The following is a 25,395-nucleotide window of genomic DNA, read 5'->3' on the forward strand; positions in this document are numbered from 1 at the left end:
TTATTTGAGAAGTACAAACACAAATTGTGGGGGTAAGAGAAGCTTAAAAAAAATCAAATTCCAGTAGTAGGTTGGTGAGGTGGGGTTCCAAGCCGGAGCCCTTTGGTTTCTAGTGAACTGCTGAACCGAATTCTTAGTCAGCATAGAAACAGCGCACGGGGGCCTGACCAGGCACCATCTCCTCGCTGGGCCTGGAGGAGCCTGGAGCCGGTGGGGCAAGGGTGACTGTCTTTTACCCTTTTATCTGTGGCTGAGACCCTGTGGTAATTATGGGGTCATTTATAATTAAAGGCTTGTGTTTATGTATAAACTGGCAATAGGAGAAAATCCGGAAGGTGGTTTGACCCCAACTCAGGAAAATGTGTTATGGGAGGAGGGGCTACAGGCACTGTCCCCAAGACCGAGTGGGCCCAGCCATTCCTCTTTCTGTTATGTGGCAGGAGGCCTGGACCCCTCCGATGCCCTGGCTTGTGACATCATGAGCTGAGAGCACCTCGGTTTTACGAGCTGGGCCCCTGTGTGCCCCTGCTAAAACTGGTGGGGCCTTTTCCTAAAGGGAATTAATCATGATGTTAGTTTTAGGGTTATTTTTGGCCAGAGTTGTTTTAAAGTTTTGATGCGTGCTGAGTACTTGTCTGCACATGAGGGGCTAGCAAATAACCAAATTAAATAATAAGTTCCAATAAACATGTAAATGCTCAAATTGGAATTATGCTCCATTTGAACAGGGTTTTATTGTGGCTCGTAATTATGATCTTTTGGTGTTACATACATATAAAATTATTAATTTCTGAAAGTAACCCGATCCATAGTTTGCACGGTGGATCTAATTACAGTAATATGTAATGGTTTTCAGTAGCGAGAACTTGACTTCCAGGCTCCCTGGGCCTGAGCAGCTTGGAGCAGCGGCGCTGCCCTCGGGCAGAGCTAAACCTGAAGCATAGGGGGGCAGGCTTGGGCTCGGCTTAAGGAGGAATGTTGTAACAGCCCCAAGTTTAAAAGCGAAATGGACTGTGCTTTGAGCAGTTAATCCCCATCACTGAAGTTACTCAAGTCAAGGCCAGGTGGCCCCCTGCTGGAAGCATCTTGGAAAGGATTCCAGCATTTCCACCTCTGCAAGGGAGATTCCATACACAACCTCCAAGAAGCACTATGAATACCTGTGGTTCTGCGATTAGTCAGCAGCTCACAGCTTCTTAGGCCCCTCTTGGTAGATGCTAGATAGTCACTTCATTAATGGAACACGTGTTGCCTTTCCGGTCAGTCCGTGCTGCTGATGCAGTCAGTCACATTTTTAGTGGCTCCCACCAGCCAGGCATGGTGCCCGCGATACAGCTGTGAGCAGGCTGACTGCCGAGGGTAATGCTCGCAACCTTTAGGGAGCAGTGGAGTCCCCAGGAAAGCTTGTTAAAGGCTGATTGCTGGTTCCCAACCTCAATTTCTGATTCGGCAGATCTGGTTGGGGCCTGAGTCTGTGTTTCTAAAAAGACCCGGGTGCAGGTCCATGGACCACACACTGAGTAGCGCTGGTTTCGGTCAATGGGTCTCAAGTAGGAGTGATTTCCGCATCCCCCGCCCTGCCCCAACCTCCAGGGATGTTAGGCAATGTCTGTGACATTTTTGGTTGTCACAACTGAGGGCAGGGGGCAAGGGGAGAGGCTAGGTGTGCTGCTAAACATCCTGAGATGCACACGGCAGTCCCTCTTCTCCACCAAACAAGTAACCAGCCTAAGGTGAGCAGTGTGGGAGGGCGGGGTCAGCCTTACTGACTGGGTAGGATTTTGCCAGGGGCATTCTAGCCTAAGGGAATAGAGTTGGGGGGGCTAGAATGCAGTATAGACAGGTGCCACTGGCCGATTTAGAGGGGCCTTTAAAGCCACTGTTTGAAAGCCACTGTTATCAGAAGGCAAAAGGAAGGATTTGAAAGACCTTAAAACAGGAATGTTCATTATATTTTATGAGAAAATGGGATCCCAGTTAATGAGGCTTTTTACTGCTGACCAGTTGTGAAAAGCCCTAAAATGCCTCCACTATAATAGCCAAATAAACTTTTTGTAGAGTACCTATTCTGCTTTGTACTTAAATCTGGAAATTTGATATGCAGAGATTCCCCCCAAAAGCTGGAAAGGTTAGGAAATGTCAACCTGGCTGTCCTTGCTGCCTGAGTTCCGAATGTGTCCTGCTACGGGAGCCTGTTTGTGAATGCAGAGGCTTACCTGCCAGCCCCCTAGACCCCCAGACCCCGATCCAGCCTGCAGCCTGGTCCTGCAGGCCATCCCAGCCAGGCACATCGGGAGTTAGTCTTGCCTGTGGTTGAGAGGGCCTTGGCTGGGGACAGGCCTGCATCATCGTGACAGTAGTCCCAACCTGAACATAGAATGTGGGAGGTTAAGAGCACCTCCCACCCGCAGGCCAACCCACTGGCTGTTGGCAGGACTCGAAGGCCTCCCTCCTGGGGCTTTGCTGATTCGTTCTTCAGGGTTCACGAGACTTTCATTCAGGGTCTGCCTGAAGCACACGTGCTCACCGGCATCCCCACGCGCTTGTTGGTTTCCTGAGCAAGCAGTTAATGAGAACCAAGGTATATCTTTAACACTACATAATGTGTGTGGGACATTGTGTGACAAGGTCAGCCACAACCTCGACTACTGCACCAAAGCCCCATTGCAAATTCAGCCTCCCTCTAAGCTAACGGAGTTTGCCTGATTCATTGCAACGAACATTTATTGAATGTTTTCTGTGGCCCAGGCACTATACCAGTGCTTAGGGATTTTCCTTTTTAAATTTTTTTTTTTTTTAGAGACAGGGTCTTGCTATGGTGCCCAGGCTGCTCTTAAACTCCTGGCCTCAAGCAATCCTCCTGCCTTGGCCTTCCAAAGTGCTGGGATTACAGGCATGAGCCACTGTGCCTGGCCTAAATGTTTGGTTTTTAGTGTGGTTTTTAATACATGTACATGGTTAAGAAAATTTAAAAGGTACCAAAGGTAATATAGTGAAAAGTAAGACTTCCTCCCTACTCTACCCCAAGTTTTCTTCTTTGAACTCCTCCAAAACTACTGTAGTCAGTTCCTTGTATATTTTCCAGAGATATTTTTTGCAGGTTTACATACATAAGCGTATTTACATGTTTTTTTCAACACAAGTGGCCAAGTATTCCTATATAATTTTTTCCTCTCAAATATATCCTGAAGTAGGTGATGTTGCCCCTGTGTTATAGATGAGGTCACTGAGACTGTGAGGAACTTGTTCAGTGTCACACAGCAAGTGGCAGAGCTGGAATTCAGACCAGGGTTTCTGGCAAGCTAATGATTGGACCCTCTAAGCAGTTTGCATTTGCCCCAATCAAATCGATGTCTTTTAAAATTGTGCGTTTATTTAGATGAGGGATGAGGGCTTCACAAAGGAGGAAGAGCTGAGTAGTCCTTGTGGCCTTCTCTCTCCTCCCTGGAAGTTCAGCTCTGGCCCCCAGATTGCAGACACCATCCACCACAACGGTGTATAGCCGGACTCTGCCTCCTCAGAATGCCGCTTAGGGGCGGGTGGTGGTTACTTGTGCTTCCGCCCACCCGAGCTTCTTATGGTGTTCACATGTCTGGTGATGCTTTGGCTTCCTGTTAGTGCTCAGGCCCCATGCAGATTGGCAGCTCAGCCTTTACCTGTCCCAGGTGCTAGGTCGGTGCCAGCGCTGGGTGCATTCTTTGGTAGAGGTCGGAGCTGTTCCGCACTGGGAGCAGAGCAGACCCATCCTAAGCCACATGGTGTTCCAAGAGCCTGCACTCTTGTCCCGGGCGTGTAGAGATGCTCGGAGCTGCCCAGGCACTCCCAGCTCCTCCCATGATGACAGCAGCAGCGACTGTTGGGGTCATCTTGAAACCAGATGGATTGTTCACAGTCTCAGTGGGAGTTCTCAGCATGAGTTGTCAGAATGATCTAGTAGGTGATTGGCAGGTTGGGAAGAAGGCACTTGCCCCATGGGGCCTCTGGCCAGAGGTATCTTTGTGGCCGAGGCTCCATGACAATACCTCCCAAAGGCTCTGGGCACCTGCTCAGGAGAGCCTGGAGAGGGGACATCCGTACCATTTAGAGGGTGTCGTCTAACCAGAAAGCAGAAATGCACACTCTCCTACACAAAGTGCTATCTGAAAACCAAACCCTGTTTTTAAATTGTGGTAATTTAAGGTGCATGTGTAGAGTTTTAGTTCCTGATGCTAACGAGACTGAGCTGCACTGCATGACTTTGGACTTATCATTTCTCTTAATCGGCAGGTAACAAGGAGGGAGCGCATTCTTCCACCTTCTGGGTGCTGCTGAGTATCCTCCTGGGAGCGGTGGCCATGCTGTGCAAAGAGCAAGGGATCACCGTGCTGGTGAGAGCCAGGGCGCGGGCAGGGCCCACTCTTCGTCTGCGTCCTTCCCCCTCTGCTAGGACATCCTGGGCTAGCCCTGCCTCTGTGACCCCCTCTACTTCTCGGCCTGAGATCATAGACCTTTCTGGACAAATGACCTTTACTGCCACAATTCTGGCATTTCAGATGAGAATTGACTGTCTTCCTTGACGATCATTAGCAACTGGTGGGAAGTGGTGAATGAGAATTACTTACTTATGGAGCTGGGATAGTCCTCTCAAGAGGCCCTGTAGCGAAAGAGAAAAGAATGGTTTGAGTTTTCTGGGATGGTCTTACATATTTCAGCAGTCCTAGGTGTAGCAGAGGACTAACCTCATCAACGTTGTTGATCCTGGATTTGGAAAGGGCACTGGGTAGTCCAGACATGAAGGAACAGTGGGTCTGCCCCCACTCAAAGCCTCGTGTACACACATAACCCTTTTCTCTTCTTGCCATTCCTTCATCCCTCAAACTTACGTATGATCACAGTTAATTACCACTCAAGTAAGAATTCAACCAGCACTAGAACCAAAGTGTTTCATGTTCACAGATGTTTGACATGAAATTAAAAGATTACTAGTCTAATATGTAAAGAAGAATATATAATAATGCTAATGTTTCAAGTGGGCCTTGTTCTCAAAGGGCTCTTCTTAAGCTTGATATGCCTTATAACCATGTATTTTAACTCTGAGCCTTGAAATCTCTTTATAAATAACATAGTGTATGCGTCATACTGTCTTGGTTGTATTCAAATGTGTTTTAGAGTCCATTTTGCTTAGAAAATGTTGAAGACCCAGATGTCCAGCTTCAGAAGAAAAATTCAGTCTAGTTCAAATTTTAAATTCTATTTCAGGCTTTAAAACCAAGCTTCCCAACATTTTTTTTTACTATTATTTTATTGAGATATAATTTACTTACAAGAAAATGCTCCTGGTTTAAAGGTATGGTTTGAATCTGGCCAAATGCACACACCTGTGTAACCATTGCTCCAATCAACACTTTACCTCTACCCTCATAGGGGTTTTTTTTTAACTGGTCTTGAAAACTAAACTGACATAAGACATACTGACAGGAGAAAAGCATCCAAATGTGTTGAATATAAGTTTTACATGACATGGGAGCCCTCGTGAGGGAATGAACACCCATTGACGTGGCAAAACCTACATGCTTTTGTCTTAGGTTGAACAAAGATGCAATTATAGAAAAGTAAAGTCTGTGAGGAAGCTAAAGGAAGGTAAGAATTATTTTGACAAGATCTGTTTGTACAGAATCCTCTCAGTCTCAACTTCCCTGCAAGGGAGAGGTGTTGAAATCCACTTTCCTTTTTCTCTATTCTAGCCAGTTTTCTGCTTTACATTATTAGAGGAAATTTTAGAAATTAGGCACATGAGCAGAGGTAGATAAATGGAAAGCAACGGTATGGGATTTGGAAAACTATATAGGAATACCTTGGGAAAGAGAAAGCAGTCGAAGCTATTTGGGGGTTGACACAAGTCAAGGCAAAGATTAGTGGTTTTATTAGGCTGTTATCTATTAAGATTAAGCTAGCAAAGAGATGGTGTAGGAAGAGTTACTATGGAGAGATACTTGAATTTCATGAGTTACTTTTTAAAAGTTTGCTCTAAACGAGTGTTTCTCAACCTTGGCACTACTGACATGTTAGACCAGATAATTCTTTCTTGTTGGGGGCTGTTCTATGCATTGCAGGATGTTCACCAGCATCCCTGGCCCCTATGTACTACATGTCAGTAACCATCCTTTTAGTTATGACAACTGAAAGTGTCTTCAGACGTTGCCAGACATCCCCTGGGGGACAAAATCAGCCTGTTGAGCACCACTGGTCTGAAACCTTACCCTGATGGGAAGTGTGGCCTGGAGACCTGCAGCCTCAGCATCATCTGGGACCTGTTGGGAATTCAGGTTCTCAGACCCGCCCCCCCTGCCCCAGGCCTGCTGAGTCAGAATCCCCATTAACAGGGCCCTTGGGTGACTCCTATATACATTCACGTTTTGGAAGCACCAAAGAATTAGGTGGATTTACATGAATACAGGCAATGGTGAGATGCCACTGTTTTCAAAAATGTGATTAAAATGTGGACATTTTGATGATGCGTTTAAAGGGAAAGGGAGAGGGAGTGCCAGTCTTGCGTTTGGCTCAGTTCTCGTGACCAGATGACTCTGTCACCCCTTGGTGTCTGTCCTACAGCTCATAGAAAACAAACAGTGTGAGAGGACAGCTGTAGCTAAACAGGGAGCTTTTACCTTGTAGAAAATGGCTTTCAACCAGGCAGAAGCGGTCTTCTCTGACCCACTAAGATCACGTATCACATGGGTGAATAAAATCAGGATTCTTTGAAATGATTAACCCAGCACTGGCCCATGTGTTGGATAATTAGTGGCTCCCAGCATTTATGGGAGAGGGTTAAGTAGGGATGTCATCCTTGCTCTGAAAACCACAATTACCGCTGACTTCTGATGATTTATGATCTTTTTTACCGCAAAGAAGATCATATTAAAGACTCAAGTCATTTAGGGGCAGCTTTAACCGTATACACCGAGTATATTCAGACCCCTTTTTCCAGATTGGGTAGGGAGTTCTGCTAGATGACATTGCCTGTAGCAGCTACGTTTGTAGGGTAGAGAATAGAATCCAAGGCTTGTCTTGCCTTCACCCTGTAACCATAGGTGTAATAGCGGCAAAAGCATCCCTTACCTGGTAGAAACAACCTCTCATGGTGGAGGTGGCTGTCCTCCACACAGCAGGCCCAGGCTGGCTGGGGCCTTGCTACTGTCAGTGTGTAGTTTCCATCCCAGCCAGCTGGAAGGGGAAACCAAGTGGTGGGCTGTGCCCAGGATCTACAAGCAAACCTCCCAAACGGTGCATGTCTCTTCTCCTTCACATACCGTAGGCCAGAACTCAGCCATGTGACCTCACTCCGCTGCAGGGGATGCTGGGAGATGTGGTCTAGCTGTGTGCCCAGCAGGAAGAGAAAACTACTGGACAACTAAGACTCTGTGCCCAGGAGACCTCCAGAGTTCCATCAGATTGTTACGTGTGTTCTACACCTCCTTGTGCTAAACATGCCCAAATCAGTCAGCATTTGAGGTTTACTCATGTGGCTGGGTGCTCCAGGGTGACGGCCCCTTTATCCTCCAGCATAATTACTGCCCAGGCAACCACTGTGTTATATGAATTGAAGGACTGTTTTATAATTACAAAAAAAGGTGGGGGGAAGAGGGACCTCTGGGGGACTCTTCCTGGGAGCCCAAAATTTCTAGCAATCCTGAATCTTACAGTACTCTTATGTGCAGACTATATGAATCATTACTGTCAGAGACTTACTAGATAATTAATGTGATATATTACCATGAGCTAATTTCATAGAAACATAGGGTTGTTTTGTTTTGTTTTTTTCTGAGAACTGAAGAGGTCTGTGATTATCTAATGCATTGCATTCCTTGTCTAGATTTGGTAATAAAATTGTAGAGTGTGATTGCTTCTTAATCAGAGTTAGGCTCTGCCATCATCGATTGTCTTGCTTTGCCTCCTTAGGGTTTGAATGCGGTATTTGACATCTTGGTGATAGGCAAATTCAATGTTCTGGAAATTGTCCAGAAGGTATTACATAAGGACAAGTCATTAGAGGTGAGTATTTACTTTTGTCTCCAGCCCAGACATGAAAAATGTCAAGGACCAGCTGATTTAAAATGCCATTTTCAAAGTACTTCTTGTGATTTTGAATGCTAAAATCGCCAGCCTTCCAAAGCACAGTGTCAAAATAGTTCAGGCAGAATCACAGCACATTTGTACCTGGCTTGGCCACACTTTTATTTGAATATCTGCACTATCAGTGGCTTTGGGCTGTCCTTGCAGAATGTTGGCCTGCTCAGGAATGGGGGCCTCCTCCTCCGAATGACCCTCCTCACCACTGGAGGGGCTGGGATGCTCTACGTGCGCTGGAAAATCATGGGCACGGGCCCGCCAGCCTTCACCGAGGTGGACAACCCGGCCTCCTTTGCCGACAGCATGTGGGTCAGGGTGAGTCCTGTGCCTCTTCCCCTTTGGATTGTTTTCTTTCACCACGAGATTCCCGGATCCTTCATCCCTCCTCCTCCTCTTACGCCTCACCACACCCACAAAGTCCCTAGTAAATGGGGCGCCTCACGTTCGTTTGCTATCACTAAGGATATTCTAGGACGAAAGCAGGCTTTATTCAGTGATTGGGTGGGTGCATGGTAAGCTCCTCACATCTCCTTTCTAACAAGAAGTAAAGCGGTGGTTCCTCCTAACATCCGATTCCTTGCCAGTCTTGCTAACATGCTTCCTGCCCCTGTGGCTGGGTTGGGACCAAACATAACAGTCTTGCTGGTATCTTTAGAAGTCTAACAATGTCAAGACCCTCTTTATTCTTTTCAGTTTACCTTTTTGCTAAAGGCAAGGGTGTCAAGCTGCAAATTCTTAGCTGTGCATTTCATAGAGACCAAAATCAAGAGAAGAACCATAGAAACCTGTTCTGTGTCATCAGGCACATAGGTGACCCCTGGACCTTAGACTTCCTGGGTCATGGGCTTCAGGCAGCACTAAAGAATTGGGTCCTAGTTTGGCCAGAAGGATAATAAATGCATTGCCTAGTCTGATGGCTTTGCTTTATTTTTATGTATTAAAATCCAAATGCCTTCAATAAATTACAGACTCTAGTCCCATGACCAATATACAAATTGATAATATTCTATTTTATACAACTGCTTAGAAGCATATGAATGCCTCAAAAATGAAGTTAGGAGATATATGCATATATGTTTTCCAAGTTCAGTATCAAATAAATGTTTGTTTTCCTTTGACTGACAGGCCATAAACTATAATTACTACTATTCATTGAATGCCTGGCTGCTGCTGTGTCCCTGGTGGCTGTGCTTTGATTGGTCAATGGGCTGTATCCCCCTCATTAAGTCCGTCAGCGACTGCAGGGTAATTGCACTCGCGGCTCTCTGGCTCTGCCTAATTGGCCTAATCTGCCAGGCCCTGTGCTCTGAGGACGGCCACAAGAGAAGGTAAGAGGCAGCGCTGAATTCTAACTCCCACACGGCTTGAGTCAGAAGCATTTTGCAAATCCAGCACGGATGCTTTTAATGATTTTGTGGAAGTAACGTCTAAGGACATTTGTTTCAAATGCATATTTAAGGCTGGGATGAGTTCCATCCACTCGCAGAACCCACCGCCAGCTTCCAGGAACAGGGAGTGAAGTTGGAAGAGGGGGTACGGATGACTGCTTTGTCCCCGCCTCCGTCCCCGTGAAGTAGCATTTTGAGATCCTTTTCGCCGTAGGTGGTAAAGAGTAATTTATGGTCAGAACGGAGAGTGTAATTGATGTGTGTTGTGCCCATTATTCCACAATTCTCCTTCAGAAAACCCCGGTGAATGCTATCGTGAGCCCTTCTGTTGTTGTTGGGGACAGAATAAACTGCTGCCGCAAAGAGACTATTCTTTCTCGACAGAAAGAAAAAAGTTATTGAGAAAATAATTGGGAAAAACAAATGTGTTTCATGAAAAAGAAAACTGTTTAAGATGATTTCCTTTAAGCATAAGTGTTCATGGAATTAAATTAGTAATTTCTCAAAATAAATTCAATTTTAAGATTACCTGTGTCTTAAATTGGTCGGTAATTCTAAAGAGCAACAAACTTTAGTCCCAGTTCACTTATATGTGTGAAATAGGATTTTTATTTTTTAAGACTGTAGGCACAGGGTCCAGGAAGAGGCCACCGAATATGACCTAGCTTCTTATTAATTCAGTCTCTTGCGTCACATGGGACATTGGCAATGACCGGCTAGTTCGGGAAGCGTTTCGGTGCTCAGCTTTTTTTCTGCTTGACTGGAATTTGTGGAGATGTAGCAACCAAAAATGATACTAGATTGTTTCAGTTTGTATAAAATTTAAACTACTTAAGTGTTACTATTCCTGTTAAGTTTGGGGAGACTTTTTTTCCCCCCACGAAAACTGCATTGAGTAGTTTTTCCATGAAAATCTAGTTGAGACCAGTGTCCGCTGAACTATTCAGTATCCAAATGGCTTGAGACATAGTTAGGAGTGGGTGAATTAATAAGGCCTCACAAATGTTTCTAACTTTATCCATAGGAGTTGTGTGATGTGTAAGTTTAACCCTTACGTAGGCTTGATGATAAGTGCCTGAGTAATATTTCTTTATGTCTTATCCCCATACTCCCAGGCTAAACTCTCTCTACTGATGACATATTTTTGCTGACAATGATACCTTTTCTCAATTGACGTCATGAAAAAAAAAAATCTTTATCACTAATGTTGAGTAGGACATTTTTGAGAAATCTGAAAATAGCCATTTATTGAAATATTTTTTTCATTTTCCAGGATCCTTACACTGGGCCTGGGATTTCTCATCATCCCGTTTCTTCCTGCAAGTAACCTGTTCTTCCGAGTGGGCTTTGTGGTTGCAGAGCGAGTTCTCTACCTCCCCAGCGTAGGATACTGCGTGCTGCTGACGTTTGGATTCGGAGCCCTAAGCAAACATACCAGGAAAAAGGTATCAACCGAGAGTGGTGGTGCCACCTATAACCAAAACGACTGGATACATCTCACTAATGATATTTGCCGTGTCTCTCTTTTCTTAAGAAACTGATTGCTGCTGTCGTGCTGGGGATTTTATTCGTAAACATGCTGAGATGCGTGATTCGCAGCGGCGAGTGGCGGAGCGAGGACCAGCTTTTTAGAAGTGCCCTGTCTGTGTGTCCCCTCAATGCTAAGGTACCTTGGCTGCCAGATTTCCTTTTAAACGACTTTACTAGGAAATGTTTTAAGTTCTTCAGCTGAATAAGAACATTTATCGTCATATAGAGTCTAGTGTGAGATCATGACCAAATACTTGGGTTTTTCTTTGTTGTGGGTTTCTTTTTTTTTAACAATTTTGATAAGATTCATTAAAATTCTACTTAGCCAAAATAATGTAAAAGAAATCACTAAAAGCAGATAATATCAGTGAAACAGGTGACCTAAGCGAGGTCTTGCTCATCTTCCAGGCGACCTAATCTCACCCTTTGAAGTGGCGTCAGGGAAGGTGATGTCGTATTTCCAGGCTGGGTTTGGCAAGGCACAAATTCTGATATTTAGAGCACACTTTTCAAAACACATCCTCTGGCAGTAGCATTAACTGGCCTCCTCTAAGCTGTAATTTGAAGGTGGCAATACCTACGAATGGGCAATAAGTTGGTTCAGGAAGTTAAAATTATGCTGGGTTCTGCACAGTAGTACATGTTTACGGCAGTTTTGAATTCTCTGCTTGTGATTCCTTTTGTCAGATTAGGTAAACATAAATGTATATATAGTCATAACAATGTGTCATTCACCAACAGATGATATACAGTAGTGGTCCTGTAAGATTACCATGCCATATTTTTACTGTATCTTCCTGTGTTTAGACAGGCAAATGCTTACCATTGTGTTACAGTTGCCTACAGTATTGAGTATAGGTACATGTTGTACAGGTTTGTAGCCCAGGAGCGATAGGCCATACCATACAGCCTAGGTGTGTAGTAGCTGTACCGTCTAGGTTTGTGCAAGTACACTCTGAAATGTTTGCACAAGGATGAAATCGGGTAAGGATGTATTTCTCAGAACATATCCCTGTCATTGTTAAGTGACACGTGACTGTGCTTTAAAATTGGCAATGTTTTTTGTTAAAGCAGTCTGGTAGGAAATTTATTCTTAATGAATCCAAGCTCTTTACCTAACCCAGCTGTGCTTCTTTGGGTGAAAGTAAACATTTTTGAACTTTCAGTGCCCCTTTCTGTCATAAGGGAATAATACCCATTTGCTGGGTTTGCTGTTAGGGCCGAATGAACTAAAATGCACATAGTAGGTGCTCAAGAAATATTAGCTTTCGTAGGCTCATTTTAGTTTTGGTTTTGCATTAAATGATAGGATGGGAATGCTGTTTGCTCAAGATGCGAGGGGCCTCAGTTAGGTTAGAATAATTTTCTGTTAGTATAGATAATCATTAAATAATGATTTATTCTCTCTCATAGCATCAGAATTGGAGCTGCCTAGGATGCTTAAATGTAATCCTCCTGGGTGGGGGGGCTCTCTGGATTCTAGCTCATTTTCTACATTCTGTATTTAAGGGAAAGCAATGATTTCAGGCAAAATTATGTAAATAACACTAAAGAATAGTAGACAGTTTATTGTGACCCTGAAGTGATGAATACTGTATAAAAGCTGCTGATTCCTTGTGTGTCTTTTTCTTGGATTAAGACATCTTGCTAATATTTTACAGTTAAGAGACTTAGATAATAAGAGCGAATTACTTTGAGCTTTTATCTTTAATTTGATTTGCTGACTTATCAATTTATTTTATGCTACCAAAAATAAATTGCCTGTGATTTAATTTCATAAACATTAATAGATTTTCTTTATTTTTACTTTACTGTTTGAATAGCAGTAATTACCCCTTCTATTTATATAGTTCCTCACCACAAGGAACTCAAATTCCTTTGTAGAGGCTCTATAATTAATCTCTATTATCCTCTCACTAAGGTTTTAGAGAAAGAGGGTATTTTTTTTTTTATTTTTCCAGATGGGAGAAACTGAGGCCTAGAAAGATTAAACTGGCATTCTCTAGGTTAGTAATATAGGTGGCTGGATAGCTGGTATGGTACTGTGCCCAGGTTACTCTAGTAAGTGAAGGGGGATGGGAAATACATGACATCTGAGCCCAAAAGTCTGCATAAAAAGTGATCTCATACATTATGGGCTTGCACGTGTGGGCATGCACACAGTTACTAGGAGAGTATATGTGTGTGGTTTTCTCTTTTTAGGGAATACATACATGACCTCATCTTCAAAACAAACACGGTGGTAATAATCCAAGAACTATTTTCAGTGATAAGCAAGGTACAGGGTTTTTGTTTTTTTGTTTTTTTTTTCTGCTATAAATTGAGGTTTCATAAAATTGTCTTTACTTTTTTTTTTGAAAAAAGCTAGGTTGATTTCAGGGACGAGATGTCATTTAGGAAGTTGCTGATTTTCTTCAACTTCTTACAGGGAATACATTTTCTATACTGGTTTCACTTGATGTTCGTGGAAAAGTAAGGGAGCAGTTGGGAACTGGCTCTAGTTTAGGGCCAGATTTATAAACTAAGATTTATTTCTTTATTTTTTTTGAAAGATTGCAGTGTCTACGTAGGTAGTGTTGGTTCCTGATCTGCATTTAAATTAGCCACGGTGCCTTGCATATGGTAGGCACTCACTATTAGTTATTACATTGAGCCAAACGGAAATTGGATTCACTGAGCCTACTGTGGATGAGATACCAGGTATCTAATTATGTACACAGTCATTTTTAGTCTTCCAGGCTTAGAAGTATATTGCCCTTAATACCAACTCTGTGATACAACTCTAAATTCTTTTAATAATAAAAAGGATCATACACCACAATGAGGTAATTTCTTAAGGAAAGACCCAGGATGAGTTGTAGGATTTTTATGTGTTTAAAACATTTTAAATTTAACATCAAATGTTGGCAGGATATTTGTAACAAATTGGTTTAGTACTGGTTTTAAAAGTGCCTTTCATTACCGATGCTCTTATTTCATTTGCATTTACATATTACTAGTTTGCAATGGATGCTTTTATCTTTGGCTTCTCCTGTGCTAGTTCGTTGCCTCAGCATATGAATCGCAAATGCTGGAGGGAGAATTGAAGAATGAACAGGCTTTTTCAATCTTTTATATTCCAAGGAAACAAAAATCACTTAGTCTGTAAACACTATTTTAAGTGACCTGTTTGTGAGGTTTTTGTTCTGTTTTACAATCTTGGCAGCTATTTTTCTATTCAAAGAATTCCCTCCATATAATCCCTGGGATAAAGCTGGCCTCTGGGTAAACCGTTTACCAGTTCTTAATTATGGACTGCCTTCTAGGGTAGTATCAGATTTTTAACTAGTTCCATTTAAGTAGCTGCAGTCTGAATTTCCAGAGTCCCCCGTCCTTCTCCCTTGATCTTCTGGTCTCTGGCATTCTGAGCGGCTAACAGAACACTGTCTCTACTGCAGAGGGCAGTTGAACTCTTTGTCTGGGCTTTTTATTGAGAAAGCAGAATTTGCCCGGAACAAAAGAAAGCAGCAGGAGCGTGGGGTGGAGGAGACAGGAGTCATGTTGAAGTCAGAGTAGAAGCTGTATTTGTATTCTGGGGACCACAAGGACATCGCTGGCAGGTTGGATTCTCCAGCATCGGGTTCTTTTGTGCATGGTACGGGAGGTGAAGTCACACTTCCACGCTGGGTTGGGGGAGGCACAAGTTCTAACCATTTCAGAGCACACTTTTCCTCGACGCGCGCTCTGGCAGTAGCCTTAACTGAGCCTCCTCCAAGCTATAGTTTAAGGCTGGAAGTACCTATGAATGGATAATAATTTGGTTCAGAAAGTTTAAATTATACTGTGTGGTGTGCAGTAGTACACATTTACATCACCTGCGATTTCTCTGCTTGTGATTCCTTTCATTGGAGTAGGTAAACATAAATGTGTATACTGTTAAATTGGCAGTTTAAAAAAATCTCTGTTACATATGTGCTTAACGAATGTCACACTGCTCCATACCCTTCCAGAAATATAAGTATTTTTGAGGAAATGCTGTAACTGTAGGTTAAGATTGGTAAGGCAGGATGTGGTTCAATTGTCAGAGGTAGTTTTGAAGCAGTGTTCAGGCATAATGTTACTTGCATGTGTTTAAACCATTATTGTATTTCAAGATTTATTAGTCTGCTCGGGCTGCCACAAAAAACGTGCCACAGACTGGGTGGCTCAAACCACAGTTTATTTCCTCACAGTTCTGAAAGCTGGAAGACTAAGATCAAGGTAACGGCAGGGTTGGTTTCTTCTGAGGCCTCTCTCCTTGGCTTGCGGACGGCCACCTTCTCCCCATGTCCTCACGTGGCCTCCCCCCCATGTCCTCACGTGGCCTTCCCCCCCATGTCCTCACGTGGCCTTCCCCCGTGTGTTGGCATCCCCGGTTTCTCCCTGTGTGTCCAAATCTCTTCTGCATGTAAGGACACCAGTCGGGCCAGATTGGAGCCCACCCATATGCCTCATTTTACCTGTTTAAAGACCCTGTCACTGAATACATGCATATTCTGGGATACCGGGGCTTTCACATAAGAACTTTGGGGGACAATAACACATAACAGGAAGCATTAATTTAAGAAAAAAAGCTGATAGTACAAATGAGTGGATCTAAAAATGGCCTCGAGCAGTCAGCGCCATCTTCACCCAGCGTAATTGATGGGTGTGATCTAGTAAGGAGAAACACAGGCGCTGGACCTGGGGTTCAGATCCGGCATCACAGCCTTGGATAAGACGCTTTAATGACGCAGGAGCAGTTTATCAACTCAGAAGGGAGAGTCAAAGCAGCCACCTCGCAGGGCTGTGGCGAGGAGAAGAGACTACATGCGCACGGTGCCAGCCCGGCTTATGGGCAGCACTCGGCATGTGCCGGCTGCTGGCGTCACTATTATTAGCAGCAGTCACACTTCGTACTCCTGATTGAATACATTTCTGTAGTGTCATCTCCTCCAGGATTGCTACTGGCCTTTAAAATAGCGCATGGTCCCCAAAGGAGCTTCTGGGCATCATAACTACTTTTGACAATAATCTTCATGAGTCTGTGCAGTCTTGCTGCCCTGGGCTTAGGTCAGGCCCCCATTCCTTTCCTTGTAATTTATTCTAAGCTGCGTATAGTTGAGAAAATGCCGTACGTTAGCCTCCTGGTGCCCTTGTTCCAAGGTGACCTGAGAAGTCCTAGCACGTCTGCGGCTGGGAGTCCTGTGCCCTTTGCCTGCTTTACCACCCTCTGCAGTCATTGAAAATGCTCTCTCTCCTCAATTTCTCTCTCTTCCTCCTTTTAGTGGAGGTGAAATCCCCATAACATAAAATTAACCATTTTAGTTCATCAAAAAATTCAAAACAGAATTATCATGTGATCCAACAATTCCTATTTCTGGGTGTATACACAACAGAATTGAAAACAGAGACTCAAAGAGATAATTTGAACACACCCATGTTCATAGCAGCATTATTCCCAATAGCTAAAAAGTAGAAGCCCCTCAAGTGTCCATCTGGAGACAGACGGACAAACAGAGTGTGGTGTATCCATACAAGAGGATATTAGATATTACTCAGCTGGAAAAAAGAAGGAAATTCTGACACATGTGACACAAATGGACAAATACTGTACAATTTCACTTATGAGAGGTTCCTAGGGGAGTCAGATTCATAAAGACAGAACGTGGAATGGTCGTTGCCAGGAGGCAGGGGAGGGGAAGATGGGAGTTGTTGTTTAATGGGTACAGAATGGCAGTTTTGCAAAATGAGAAGAGTCCCGGAGATGGATGGTGGCAATGGACTTCCAGAGTGGCCTGATTCCTGTCCCCCAACAAGCCCAATCACTCATTACTTCTCATCCATTCTGTTCTGAATATTGGAAACCTGGCACTCATTTTTGGCTCCCTTCCCCCTCTCCTATCAGTACTTCGCCAGCTTCTGTGCTTTTCACTTCCTTGATGTGCCTCAAATCCCTCCAGTGCTTCACCATCACCCTAGTTCATTCTGCTGTCCTCTGTCCCCAGGACTGCAGCCACAGCCTCTCCCTGGACCCCAACGTCTGCTTCTCCCCACTCATATCTCTGATTTGTTCCATGGGAACACAGATCTGAGTAGGACACTCTGTCACCTTCCCACCCCTGGCTTCCTGGTTGTGGGTTGAATTGTGCTTCCCAAAAGATGTGTTCAATTATAACATTTGGGAATGAGGTTGTTGCAGGTGTAATTAAAATGTGAGTTGAGCGGAGGTCATACGGGAGGAGGGGGCCCTTAATCCAGTGTGACTGGTGTCCATATAAGAGAGGAAGAGAGACACAGAGACAAAGAGGGAGAAGGCCCTGTGAGGACAGAGGCAGCGATCAGCTGCAAGCCGGGGATCACCAGCAACACCAGAAGCGGGGAGAGAAGCATGGGACAGTTTCTCCCTCAGAGCCTCTGGTAGGAACCAGCCCTGCTGACACCTTGATCTTGGCCTCCAGGACTTTGAGAGAAGAACTGCATTGTGTTAGGCCCCCCAGTTTGTGTGCTTTGCTTTGCTGTAGCAGCCCCAGGGCACTGACACACATGCAGAGGCTACGCCGGCCTTCCGTTGCTCTGAGGGCAACAGCTAAACCAAACCTGCCCTTGCTCGGGGTTCCCTGTGTGCGCGCTGCTCCTGGCAGACCTCCAGCCTGTGCCCCTTGCCCTCCTAGCTCCGGCGACACTGGGGCTCTTGTTCAGACCAGGCTTTCTCCCTGCCCTGGAGCCCTACCCACCTTGCCTCCTCCGCCTGGGCACCCTCACTCCACCAAAACCCCCCTGCCCTAGCACCCTCAGATCCCAGCCAGTAGGCCTGCCACAGGACTGGCTTTCCCAGGACTCAGCTGTCCTCCAGAGCCCTCAGAGCCCTTTGCAGTGACAGGTGTGCTCACCTGGTTGTGTGACTCCTTAGCCAGGGGCCCGTGAGGCAGAGACTGATGGGTTTGCCCACTCTGGCATCTCCGAGTGCTGGCACAGTGCCTGGCACAGTCATCATTACCTAAAGTAAAGAGGGAAGGTGGGTTCTATCAGGTGTTGTCTCCGTCCAGGCTACCATAACAATCCCAGAGACTGGGTGGCTTAAACAATGAACGTTGATTTCTTACGGTTCTGGAGGCTGAAAAGTCCAAGGTCAAGGTGCCGACAGATTGGGTGTCTAGTGAGGGCCAGCTTCCTGGTTCACAGATGGCCGCCTTCTCCCTGTGTCCTCACATGAGGGAAAGAGGGGAAGGGCGCTCTCAGTGGTCTCTCTTATAAGGGCACTGACCTATTCCTGAGGGCTCCCCACCCAACACCATCACGTGGAGGTTAACATTTCAACCTGTGAGTTTGGGGATGTCATTCTGCCCAGAACAGGCTTAAAGTAAAATGCTTGTGCTGCCACAGAAGAAAGGTGTCATGCCAGAGGGGGCTGTGTTTGTTACAATGGGTGCACAGCATCATGGTTTCTTCCTCCCGTCTCCACATGGGATTGGACTTTGTTATCTCAGCTCCAATGGGGTGTGAGATGAGAGGGATTTGAGGATTTGGTAATAAAAACAAACTGGGCATCATGGCACACGTCTGTAGTGCCAGCTACTTGGGAAGCTGAGGCAGGAGGGTTGCTTCAGCCCGGGAGTTTGAGGCTGACCTACAAAATATAGTGAGACCTTGTCACAAAAAAATAAAAAGTAAAAAACAGCCCAGCTTCATAGTTTACCAGTTTTCCCTGGTGAGTTCTTTAGTTATTTCCCATCTGTCTTGCTTTAGCGATGCCATTTGCTCGTACCTTCCTTCCTTCTCATGTTTTCTTACAGGGTTGGGGGTTGGAGCTCAGGCAGCCCCTTCCCGCTGCAGAGTTTTAGCTAAAGTTCTGGTGGGTGATTATTTTCAACCCCTTTCCTTTTGTCTTCAGTTAGAAGATATGATAGGGTTGCAGGGTCTGAACAAAGAAGTCTATCTGCTGATGACCGAATTATTATCTATGTTTTCAGGTTCACTACAACATTGGCAAAAACCTGGCTGATAAAGGCAACCAAACAGCAGCCATCAGATATTACCGAGAAGCCGTAAGGTATGGCAAGCATGTCCCATGGAAGAAATGACATTTATGCACATGCATTGTTCTTACTTTCTGGGACTAAAAACCTATCCCCTTAAAGACTCAACTTTAAGATATCATTGCCAATTCCTGAGAGTTTAAGTGAAAACTGCTGTGCATTAACAGTCGGCTTGGTTTCTGTCTCAACTTCCAGATTAAATCCCAAGTATGTTCATGCCATGAATAATCTTGGAAATATCTTAAAAGAAAGGAATGAGTTACAGGAAGCTGAGGAGCTGCTGTCTTTGGCTGTACAAATACAGTAAGCATTGTTTTCATAATTATGCTGGGACAGAGAAGCAAGCTCTTGCATTCCAGCGTCTAAGCCTCTCTTTTTCTTGTTTATCTTTTTAAAAAATGCTCTTCTAGGCCAGACTTCGCTGCTGCGTGGATGAATTTAGGCATAGTGCAGAACAGCCTGAAACGGTTCGAAGCAGCAGAGCAAAGTTACCGGACAGCAATTAAACACAGAAGGAAATACCCAGATTGTTACTACAACCTCGGGCGTCTGGTAAGCTCAGCATGCCCTGTGCCTGCAGAAGGAAAGATTGATTCTTTTTCTTACGTATAGTAAAATGATAGTAGTGACGCCCACCTAGCACTCTACAATTTTTTTTCATTTGTTTGTTTGTTATGGACAGGGTCTCACTCTGTCACCCAGGCTAGAGTGCAGTGGTGTGATCATAATTCATTGCAACCTCAAACTCCTGGGCTCAAATGATCCTCCTGCCTCTGCCTCCCAAGTAGCTGGGACTACAGGAACACACCACCACACCTAGCTAATTTTTTCCTATTTTTGTAGAGACAGGGTCTCACTATGTTGCCCAGGCTGGTATTGAACTCCTGGCCTCAAGTGATGTCCCTGCCTCAGCCTCCAGAGCGGCTGGGATTCCAGGCATGAGCCACTGCAGTTGGCCTACCTTTTATGAAGTTCTTTTACGTATGTTTATCTCATTTGAGAGCAGCTATTTGATTTCCTTATGCGTAATTTTTTAAAGCTCTCATTAGAGAGCAATTCAAGTTGAGTTATTGAAATTTAAGAGATCACCAAAGCAAAAGGTTAAATTAGGAATAAATTAAAGTTTTTTGAATCCCTCCTGTCCTGTAAAACAATGCTCCAAGGGGAAACTTCCTGATAAACATCAGTTTCTCTGTTTTTAAAACAAGAATTGAATAAATATTAAGATAAAAAAAAAACCATTAGTGTGATTTCTGAGCTCCCTTGTTCTGCTTCCTCAAGGGAACAGATCTCTTCATCTGCAGGAGGCATTTTCCCCAAATGCGATTTATTTGAAAGGGCTTTGGTGGGATAGAAACAGAAAATAATGTGCTCCATAGTAGCTTTATATTTTTGGTTATTGACAGAATATTTATGAAGATCTGATTGCTTTTGATTTTCTTGACAAAAAACAAAAATGAGACACGCGGAAATAAAATTATTTAAACAAGAATGATTATATTCTCCCCACAATCAACCATTTAATTTGGTTTCAAGAAACCAAATATATGTGTTTGTAATATATTTAGATTTATTATTATATAATAGATCAAAATTTTTAATTTTTTTTACTTTTTGGAGTGGGAGGCTGTGAGGAGGGGTGTTCGGTTGCCTTGTTTGTTTTTGTTGAGAGAGAGTCTCACTCTGTCGCCCTGGGTAGAGCACAATGATGTCCTTGTAGCTCACTGCAACCTCCAGCTCCTAGGCTCGAAGCGATCCTTCTGCCTCAGCCTCCCAAGTAGCTGGGACTACAACCGTGTACCAGCAATGCCCCGGCTGGGTTTTTTTTTTTTTCTTTCTGGTAGAGACAGGGGTCTCACTCTTGCTCAGGCTGGTCTCGAACTCCTGAGCTCAAGCGATCCTCCTGCCTCTACCTCGCAGAGTGCTAGGATTACAGGTGTGAGCCACCACACCTGGCCTAATATATAAAATTTTAAGGAAAAACTATTTGTTCATTTTAGCCAAACTGGAATTCATGTATAGTGATGTGACTTTTAAAAGACGTTTATGTGTAGATTTCCAGACTTTATTCTGCTTAGCCTCACAAGTGGGATAGTGTCCTGGTGTTCTAAAGAGAGGCCTGAAGCGTCTTGGTTTTAAGGAGTCCTTGTGTTATCAAAACTAGTAGTTCCCAAAACTGGTTTGTACATCCACATCAACCCACCCCCATCTCAGAGTTAGGGAATCACCAGCTCCATAGAGAATCTGTATTGAAAAATAACAATAATAAACCCCCCAAGTGATTCCGTTACCCTGTCCTTGGTCCTGCATCTGGGAAGCAGCTCTGTCTGAACTTTGACCTGACAGATGGAGCATGAGCATCAGGGACCTTTTGGGGAGAGCAACCTAGAAAACATTAACTGCTTTAAATTGATTGGAAACCAGGCATCAGCTTTTACCATGATGTGAATGTCTTTGGTCTTAATGTCTTTGTTTCTGGACTGAGGAGCCATGATTTTGTGAGTTGTGAAGGTAGGATTTTCTGAATGGAGGAAACAAGACGGCAGGAACATATGGCTGACTAATTGTAACAACCTGACCTTTCCCACCCTGCAGAAGTCGCTTTAAATGAGTGAATAATGCTTGCGTGATAAATTTTAAAGTGAACGTGTTTTAGTTATGACATGCCATAGGAAGATACCATCTCTGTGTGCTTCCTCCAGTGTAGAAAAGAGGAATTATTTCTTCCTGGGCACAGAGAGGAGGGTGGCAGGAATGTGCTGAATCCATGAGACAGCAAGATGTTTGGACAAGGAATGTGGATACCAAGACATTCCTGTTGTCCCACATTAACTTTCTCTAGTACCACTGGACCTTGTGTGCATTCCTGTTTTATTTTATGCTTTAAAATTCTGTGCCTTATGATCTAGTTACATGCTTTGATGCTGAAATAGCTTTCTCTGTGAAACCTGAAGATTTGGAGAAAACTGAAGCTATTAGAGTGATAAGCTGTTAGGGAAAGACCAGTAAAGCCTCACTGTACTGGTACAAGTAGCCACCCCAAAATTCAGTCACATGCAAGGCAGGGTTGGTCCTCGAAAAGTTAATGAAGTGAGGAGGAGGCTGGGGCGGGGGGCGGGGCGGTGGGAGCAAAAGGGGTATATCTGAATACATGCAGGGGATGGTTATGAATATATTGAGCAGAGATCACTGTTTCTATTTACTGTGTCTGTTAAACTAGTACTGAGTGACGTATTAGACTTGATATCCATTTGTGAATTCTTCTTTTATTCTTTTTTTTCCTTTCTGGAGGTCGCTGTTCTCTGGGTTATTGCTTGCAAAATGAGTGAGTCTGCCTACAGCCTCCTTCAAAGCTCTAGTCTTCAGTCTTTCTCCCTCCCCTAGCACCTGCCAGTCATTGCAATTCCTTAGGACTTGGAAAATAGAGAGTTTATGCTAAATGCACCTTCTGTAAGAGCTACATCCAAAGGAAGGAACGTTAAATGTAAAATATCAGCTTTATCATGTACTCTAGTCGTTGGGATTCATTACACTTTGACTTAGAAGATCATCTGTAGCACTGACCAAACCGAGACCTGGTACTGCTCTTTGTTTATATTGTTTACAAATTACACTACCGTGAAATGGTCTTCCCATGTTCCCTTCTGCCAACTGTTCCTGCTTATTTAAGGCTTTTGCTCTCCATTGTGGTTTAATTATCCAGCTTTTGCCTGCTTGACAGCTTAAAAGCATTAAGAGCTTTATCTTTAATAGCTCAACTAACCCATTTATATATTGGCAAATAAGAGGAACTTAATAACTTAAAAGTTTCTTTTTTAGAAATCACTCTTTAGTAATGGAAGACAGAAATTTGTTTTGATTTCTAGACCTGATAAAGAGAATATAATGCAGTTCTCTTGTGGAATGGGGACTTAGGAAGAGCTGGGTTACTTGGGACATACTACTGATCTTGGAGAGTTAGGGGTGGCTGGAGCTGCTGCTGGAGACAATTCACAATGCAAGGACTGATTGTAGCACTTAGGATGCGTTCAGGAGAACATAAGCCACGCCAAGTATTTTAAATGGAGAAAATTTAGTACAGGGAATTGGTTAGACAGTCATTGGGAGGCTGGAAGAGCAAAAAATGGAAAGGTAATACTAACTAAGATTAGTGAATAAAGGAAATGCCATAGGTTTAGGGGAACAGACAGGAGGAAGTGCTGCTACCAGCATTTAAGAACTCAGAAGGAGCTACCCTGTCAGGGGCTACTACAGTGAGCTGAGATCATGGAGGAAAGACCACTGCTTCCAGCTCTCGGACTCTGGAGAAGGGGACACAGCCGCTTCAGAGACACTGCCAGTGGAAGGAAGGAGGGGGTGAGAGTGGGAAGTGTGGTTTGCAGACTCCCAGCCCCAGCCGCCCAGAGCAGAGTACAGAAGGCACGGGACTGACTGACCCACCTGCTTTCCGAACAGGTGGTTCTTGCTAAATCACCCTTTTTCTCTGCTTCCCTTAAAGTGTTTGTTCCCTTTGTAAAGATGCTGTAAAAAGAGTAGAGGTCAAGACAAAATGAAAGCAAATTTTATCTGACTCAGTCTGTTGTTATTCTTCAATAAATAATAATAGTAAAATATGTGAAGAATTTTGCTGTATTGTATAAATGAAGTTATGTTGGTTGTCCTGGGTGTGTTTGAATGTCTCTATGGATTTTGTCCAAGTGACTCAAATGTGTGTCATTTGCTGGAGAGAATTGACTTGAGAAATCACTGGGACATAAAACAGAGACGATTAAATGTTGATATGATTAAGCATCCCCAGTTGTTTTAATTTTTTTAACTTTCATATCATTTCCTCTTTTAAGGGATAAAATATTGTAACTTGAGTTTCTGAGTCTTGTGGGAAATTTCTGATAACATCTTTAGCAAATGGTTATTTATAAAGGTTTCCATAATTCATTAAACCTTTTTTTTCTTGCATAATATGCTACCTGTTTGCCGTGTGGGTCATAGGGCAAGGCAGAATGTTTCTATTGTCTAAAGAAAAGGCAGACTTGGCAGTAAGTAAAGGACCAGCCTTAAACTCAGATAAATTGTGATCAGTTGTACTTTTTGCACAGTTAAAGGGATCAAGTACATTCAGATGAAATACACATTTCAGCCTAGTGAAAGAGGGCAAGATGGTCACCTGCTAAAAAAATCCATCACTTTCTCCCTGTGGGCTTTTATTAACAATGCAAATTGAGAGCTAGCCATTTTGTATTCTGTTATCAATGTTAAACAAAATCCCTCTCAAAAGAAAGCAACAGATAATTCTCTCCTTCCTAAATGAGGCAGCTAGGCTCCAAATTGCCAACAGGTTTTACATTACCATAAGTGACTTTTCCAAGGAGTTTACACAGTATGTCTGATGTCCTCATATTTTCATTTTAAGTTTAGGTGTAGGCAGGAAAAGACTTCTAGACCATACTTCACAAGGTGAATTGGACACATACAGCTTTTGGTCATGTGAAATATTTGAAATATTTTGTTTACCATTTTAAATAATACTTTATTGAAGATGGACTTACAAAGTCTTTCTGGAAAAAGACTAATGATTAGGGTAACTTTGGGAAAGTTACTTAATTTCCCTGTGCCTTAGTTGCTTCATCTGTAAAATGGGGATAATAATAATATCTACTTCACTGGGATTGTTTTGAAGGCTAAATGAGTTGATTGAAAAAATTAGAAGCTCCATAAATAAAAGTTTTTTTTGTTTGGGGGTTTTCTTTCTTTTTTGTTTTTGTTTTTTGACTTTTTTTTTTTTTTGATAATACCTTGGAGAGAGAAAGCAGAAAACTTAACTTGTAAAATTGACTTCTTGGCTTGTGCTTTATTTTCAGTATGCAGATCTAAATCGCCATGTAGATGCGTTGAATGCGTGGAGAAATGCTACTGTGCTGAAACCAGAACACAGTCTGGCTTGGAACAACATGATTATACTCCTTGATAATACAGGTACAGAAAGGTGAATTAAACAGATTGCTCCATAGTACACGACCATTGACTAATTAGGAAATAGAGATCATTGTGCTTTTTTCCCCCCTAGTTTAAAAATTAATCAATATAGGGTTAAATATTGTATATTATAAAAATGTCTATTCTTTTAGAAAATAGAATTTCCTGTGACATATTGGAATATGAATGTTTGGGAAAATGATAATGCACTTCATTTTCCCACTTCACTTAGAACTGGTACTGAGTAATGGGGGAAGAGATGTGATCATATCTTTTTTCTTCTGAAGAAGATGGGCTTAAGAAATAGATGGTGCTATGTCCGTGCTCCAAGTTCATGGACTTTACTCAAAGGAGATGCC

At 43.5% G+C, this 25,395-nt stretch overlaps 1 protein-coding gene and 1 long non-coding RNA gene across 3 annotated transcripts in view; one reads left to right on the forward strand and one right to left on the reverse strand.

The window, feature by feature from the left end:
* Positions 1 to 25,395, forward strand: part of TMTC4 (transmembrane O-mannosyltransferase targeting cadherins 4) — a 58,393-nt gene that overhangs the window by 24,470 nt on the left and 8,528 nt on the right. For both annotated transcript variants that reach the window (XM_045566755.1, XM_045566756.1), the window contains 10 exons: positions 4,267 to 4,367; positions 7,939 to 8,031; positions 8,260 to 8,424; positions 9,235 to 9,437; positions 10,771 to 10,942; positions 11,032 to 11,163; positions 18,998 to 19,077; positions 19,259 to 19,366; positions 19,474 to 19,615; positions 24,922 to 25,036. In XM_045566755.1, coding sequence (XP_045422711.1) covers positions 4,267 to 4,367; positions 7,939 to 8,031; positions 8,260 to 8,424; positions 9,235 to 9,437; positions 10,771 to 10,942; positions 11,032 to 11,163; positions 18,998 to 19,077; positions 19,259 to 19,366; positions 19,474 to 19,615; positions 24,922 to 25,036 — 1,311 coding nt within the window. The remainder of the gene's footprint in view (positions 1 to 4,266; positions 4,368 to 7,938; positions 8,032 to 8,259; positions 8,425 to 9,234; positions 9,438 to 10,770; positions 10,943 to 11,031; positions 11,164 to 18,997; positions 19,078 to 19,258; positions 19,367 to 19,473; positions 19,616 to 24,921; positions 25,037 to 25,395) is intronic.
* Positions 14,568 to 18,235, reverse strand: LOC123648864. Its single transcript, XR_006738809.1, has 3 exons — positions 18,131 to 18,235; positions 17,918 to 18,024; positions 14,568 to 14,805 (listed from the first exon to the last, which is right to left on the reverse strand). It is a non-coding gene; the product is annotated as an uncharacterized LOC123648864 (long non-coding RNA).

The sequence above is a fragment of the Lemur catta genome, chromosome 13 (genome assembly GCF_020740605.2).
Source record: "Lemur catta isolate mLemCat1 chromosome 13, mLemCat1.pri, whole genome shotgun sequence".
Lineage (NCBI taxonomy): Eukaryota > Metazoa > Chordata > Mammalia > Primates > Lemuridae > Lemur > Lemur catta.